This window comes from Bidens hawaiensis, unplaced genomic scaffold (assembly GCF_021521415.1).
Source record: "Bidens hawaiensis isolate Kalapana, Puna unplaced genomic scaffold, B.hawaiensis_p1.1 tig00035436_1, whole genome shotgun sequence".
Taxonomy (NCBI): domain Eukaryota; kingdom Viridiplantae; phylum Streptophyta; class Magnoliopsida; order Asterales; family Asteraceae; genus Bidens; species Bidens hawaiensis.
The window spans coordinates 216,866-222,693 of NW_027496155.1; the positions used below are offsets into that span (position 1 = coordinate 216,866).

General features: G+C 41.2%; 1 protein-coding gene across 1 annotated transcript; it reads right to left on the reverse strand.

The window, feature by feature from the left end:
- Positions 1 to 252: 252 nt before the first annotated feature.
- LOC143587272 (uncharacterized) lies at positions 253 to 2,879 on the reverse strand. Its single transcript, XM_077068607.1, has 2 exons — positions 2,758 to 2,879; positions 253 to 1,452 (listed from the first exon to the last, which is right to left on the reverse strand). The coding sequence occupies exon 2, from the start codon at positions 1,413 to 1,415 to the stop codon at positions 405 to 407; it is 1,011 nt and encodes a 336-aa protein (XP_076924722.1). The 5' UTR covers positions 1,416 to 1,452; positions 2,758 to 2,879; the 3' UTR covers positions 253 to 404.
- Between the last annotated feature and the right edge of the window lie 2,949 nt (positions 2,880 to 5,828).

The following is a 5,828-nucleotide window of genomic DNA, read 5'->3' on the forward strand; positions in this document are numbered from 1 at the left end:
TATTTATTATTTAAATGATTACATTAGAGCTTCCATTGAATATTTGAAATTTTAATGTTTTGTAAAATATTTTTCATTATTAAATTATTTATGTCAATCCTGTTTTAAAATCATTGCTTTTATATTCAACATCTTTCTCTATATATATTAAAAGAAAAGTTATTAACTTATGAAATGGTATAAAAACATGGTGAATTCATCATATAACAATATAACATGAGAAACTTATAACAAATGAAAATCCATCTTCTAAGTCATGTATACACAGTAATTATCATCTTTTTTTTCCCTAACAAAATGCTGCTAAAAGTTTGTACAATTATACCTTATTGTTTTACTTTATAAACAAACACCAAATTAGTAATATAACATTCAAACTGATATATCATATAACCATCTCATCATCAACCAGAAGAAACTTCAACTTCAACTTCACTAGCATCATTCGACGAACCGTTTTGATAAAGTTGAGCTGTAAAACCTGCATACCAAGCAACCCTCATAACCTGCACACCGAGAACCAGCACCCACCAACACACCAGACCCCTAATCACATGAACCGTCCAAGCCGGTGCACCAAGCTCCGCCCCAAGCTTCAAACCCCTCATCAACTGCAACACACGGTACGTTTCGTACACAACCGGTGTCACAAGCCACACAGGCGACTCCCAGTGCCACGTCAGCATCTCCGTCAGCATCTGCACTGCAAGAAGCAAAAGATACGGGCCCAAAAGAATCGCGAAAGAAATTGGCGCGAGTTGAGGTTGAAAAAGACCATTTTCAGAACCGAAAAACATGATTAAAGGAATGATGAAACCGGATACCGTTCCAACCATGTTCCAGAACCTGTAGCCCAAAGGTGGTTGGCTAAGACACGGGTCTTGATCCGGGGTGTTTGGACGTGAGCATGCATCAGCCATTAACAGGAACAGTGATGCACCGAGGTTGAATATGCAGTCGAGCCCAGTCAACGACAACAGGCTCGCTATATTCGGTCCTAAAAAGACTGAAGAAATTGGTAACCAAAGAGTCGGAACCATTCCCGTGGCTAAAAGTACCAACGGGCCCATGAGCCACATAGGCCATCTAATGTAGCCGAGTTTCGAGACTCGTTTCGTATCTGTTGTTAAAGATTCGGCTGAGGCTGACTTGGTTTCATCGGAATCAATGGTTTCGAATAAAGTGGTGGGGCCAGTTAAAAACTCGCCTTTGGTGGTGTCGTCTTTTAGTGCATACGTCACGGGAGGTGGGTCCCATGGTGTCGCATTTGTGCAACAAATAGTATGGTGTTTTGTGGCTAAATGAGGAAAGGTAAGCCTGTAGTTTGTAGGTTTATAAAATTTATGGTTTGTAGAGTGACTTTTTGAAAGAACCATTGATGCCATTGTAGATGGAGGTCGTACAACCGAAGCCATTTTATGGTTTGATTGAATGTAAAAACTTATCAGAAAACTGAAAAACAAAAGATTTAAACGATATGTCAACACATTGAAACACAAAAGAATTAAAAGGCGGCGGCGATCATGATTTTCTGATTTGTTAGGCCAACATTGATCAAATTATAGCAGGCTAAATACCATATAAAACCAACATACTTTCTATTTTTTCTCGTAAACGTCCGTTAACAACTTCTTTCAGATGAAAAACCAACATACATTCTATTTTTAACCGTAAAAGTCTCTTAACAATATTCTGCGCATAAATAATCAACATGCTTACTATTTGTATCATAAAAGTCCCTTAACATGTTAACATTTCTTAGTTATGCTTAGATAAAATCATGAACTCGTTAATTTACAAACTACATTATAATAACAATAGATATCATTTGTATATAACTTAATAACAAGTTGAACCCGTGCTGAGCTTGAGCTTGAAAATACGACTCATAAGCCGAGCTCAAACTTTAGAAAAAGATCTTGAAACGAGCCAAGCTCGAGCTTTAGAAAAGGACCTCGAAACGAGCTTTATAAAAAACATGGTTGTAAAATTCGCGCCTAGACGCTGAGTACTCAACGAGTAATCCCCGCCTAAGCCGAGTTCTCGGTTAGCCATCCCCGAGTATTCACCGACCAAGGTCGAGTACTCCCAACTCCACAGTCGGCTGCCTGGGGTCCGCCTAACGACTTTTGCAACCTTGATAAAAAGAGTTCGAAACGAGCCGAGCTCAAGCTCTGTAAATCAAAATGAGCTTAGCTCGGCTATAATAAGTTTAAAAAGATCACAATTTTGTTCAAATTTAACACGTGGCGTGACTTTTATGTGCAAGATAATAATAATAATAATAATAATAATAATAATAATAATAATAATAATAATGTTAAGGGACTTTTACGCGCAAAAAACTGTTAAGGGACTTTTACGAGTAGAAGTGATGGTCTGCTTTGATTTTTCAGATGAGAATAATAATCACTTAAAAAAGCTATGAATCATGAGATCAAACATAACACAACTAGGTAATCAAATACAATATTGATATTAAATTGGCAATATTAAACACCATCAGTTTCATATGTAGTGTTATAATCTTGTTAATAGTTTCAGAAATGATACTATTAATTTTGAAGCTAAAACATGTCCAATAAACCCTAAATCTGAACCAAATTAAATTAAATCAAATCAAATCAAACCCACAAACAGATTCCAGAGTCTGATTAACTTATATATCTATTCGTTTTCAATATTATTCAAATAATAATAATAATAATAATAATAATAATAAAATTAGGGTTTTGAATAACAGATGAAATTAATTACCTGGTAAATCGATTAGAACTAAAGGAATTTGAGTTTATGCGTTAATAGTTTACTATGCAGCCTCAGCGCATAAACTCGCCTCTGTTTAATTCAGTTTGATGCAGAGAAGACAATCGAGAGAATAATAATAATAATAATAATAATAATAATAATAATATAAAGTACAGAGTTTATCCTCTAGGTCCGAGATCGGCTCGTTTTGACTTATGAGAGCTTGAGCTTGTTTCGAGTCTTTTTTTATAACTCGAGTTAGGCTCGTGAGTTATTATTATTATTATTTATTTATTAATTTATAACTCGATTCGTTCATTATATATAAATTTACTTATAAATAAAAGTTTTTTCCTTTATTTTTAATATATAAATTAAAAACCTTAAACGAGCCTAAACTCGAATCGAGCCCATGTAATACCTTAAACAACGACTATGGAATGTGAAATAGTAAAGAGAAGCCGGAAGGAGGTAAAACTTATAAGTGCACAAGGTTCGTTAAGGCTTGGCGAGCCTAAACGAGCTTCATGTACAATGTTTGGGCTCGATAACTAAACAAGCTTCATTTAAGGTTCGGGTTCAAAAAATAGGGCTTGTTTCGAGCATTTTATCAGTCCGAGCTTAACTAGCTAGCGAGAAGCTTGGCTCATTTGCCCCGTTGAAGAGGTAGGTCCCCGCAAAGCCCAGTTGGACCCGCAAGACTCACCTGGAAGAGGTACGTCTGCGCAAAGACCAACTGGATCCACAGGACCCACCATGCTCAGAGAGATGAAGACCTTACACGCAGTAAGCCAGCTGTTCCCGCAGGAAAGCCTCCCTTGGTACAGTACCCTGCCTGTCCCCGCAGCTGTGGGTACAAGCCAAGAAGGAAGGCTACCCGCATTAACAGTAAGGCTACACGCATAAGGCACTAACTCTTAATACTTCAGTAATGTCACCTGAAGAAGGAATGAGCAGGGCGGGAATATTCCCGCCCAAAAGAGCCAGTCCGTACGCTTCTAGAGGATCTTTTGTACTATAACCTACCAAGGTATGGACAAATGGACAAGATCTGACGAAAGCGACCCATGAACCAATCACAGGGTGACAGCTCACCGACAATAGTACGAGGAGGAGTACGCTCCAGTACAAAATGTCAATATCAGCCGTTGCCTACCCACCAACTCCCATCGTGGCACGAACATAGCCTATAGTTGGTGGAAAAGGAATATTAAACAGCTGGCCGTACCTGCTTGGAAACCTACCTTCGGCTATAAATACTCCAACACCTTGGAACGGTATCATCATCTTCTCTCTAGCTATTTCTCTCTATATACACTTATATTCAGAGCAATCTAGTCTGATTCTCACGCCGGAGGGTGGTCACAAGGAGGAACCCCCCCTTCTCAGTGACGAGCTTACGGTGTCTGTTTTGCAGGTTGAGAAGAATAACCATCTTTGCCGGACCTAACCCTCGTGGGAAACATCTACTTAACCCTAAGATTATCCTTAATCTGCCGGGGTCACTTAGTGTTTCTTCATTGGCGCCATCCGTGCATTAAGCTAGAACTAATTCTTCTTTTTCTCAGTTTTTTCAAACTTCTGGAAAGATGGTTAAGGTCACTCCGATGCCAAAGCCACCGAGTGACCAAGAAACTCCGGTAACCACAACCCCAGCTACTGGGGGGAACACCGGTGAATACACGATTTTTACGAACACTACCCCGGTTACCCAAGCCTGGGCAAGTGCAGTAAACAATCCTCCCCTGGGATTCATTGATACCCAGTTGGAGAAACAACAGACGAGGCTTCCCCGACAAACACTAGATCAAGTTAAAGCTTGGGCGGAAGCACGTCAGAAAGAATTCCAAGCCGAGTTGGACGAACGTTTACGTTCACTCCAACAGGCCAATGGCGAATTCGGAAGCACTCGACAACAGCTCAACATGAGCAATGATTGCGAGTATTTGGATGATGAAGATTGGGAAGAATCTGACAGTGACGCAAACCCTCGTCATAAGGCGAAAGGGAAGCGTAAAGAAGCAGACTTCCACTCAAGAAGAAATTTCGAGGGGACCTTCAAACCAAAGAACACGGGGGGAAACCCACGTGACTTCTCCAAAACTTTCAGACCAACTGTTGCGTATGCGGGAACGTCCAAATTTGCAAGGGACATTGCGGAAGCAATCGCTCCAAAGAGTGCCAAACAGATGTCCAACATAGGTACTTACGATGGCATATCTGACCCGGACGATCACTTGAACAGATTTATAGCGGGGGCAACCGTCAGTAATTGGACGGAACCCACATGGTGTTACATGTTCCAGATGACGCTCGTGGGGGCAGCCAGAGCGTGGTTTGATCGTCTACCGGTCCACCACATCTATGATTGGGCAGACTTCCAGCACAAGTTCAGCCAGCACTTCAGTCAACAAAGAAAATATACTGAAGAGCAATGGACGATCCTCAACTGCATCCGAGAGGAAGACGAATCTTTGCTAGACTTCATCACTCGCATCAACTCAAAGAAGCTAAGTCTGGGCACTATAAGCGAAGATCTTGTTCGCGCCGCTTTCATCCAGGGCGCTGAGTACCCAGAGCTCATCCGCACGTTGACAGGTAAAGATGGCATGCCATCCACGTGGGATGCCATCATGACGGCAGCTAAACGCTTTGCCGAAACGGAGAAGCAACTGGGTAGAAATCTTCCCCAGAGCACAAACCTCTACACGCAGAGAACAAGAGAAAATAACGTCCGTACCGCCCGACAAAATAAAAAGAGGAAGCTTGGTATTTGGCAGTCAAAGATAAACTTTGACACCTCATCCAGCTCTCGCCCTCTCTTAGGCGGAAGGGACAACACGCACTCGTCGAACCGGAATCCCAGATGGACGCCACTCACCAAAAGCGTCACCGAGATATTTGCCACCGAGAAACTCCCATGGCCAAAGGCTCCAATAATCCGACAGCGTCATAACGCTGATCAGAGCAAATCCTGTGACTTCCATGGGATAAAAGGCCACACCACGGAGGAATGCACATCTTTGAAGGATATCGTCGAAACATTCGTCAAAGATGGGAAACTCACACACCTCGTGGCG

What these genes read in the sequence shown, in the direction of transcription:
- LOC143587272 (XM_077068607.1), bottom strand. Translation starts at nt 1,415, where the DNA reads ATGGCTTCGGTTGTACGACCTCCATCTACAATGGCATCAATGGTTCTT.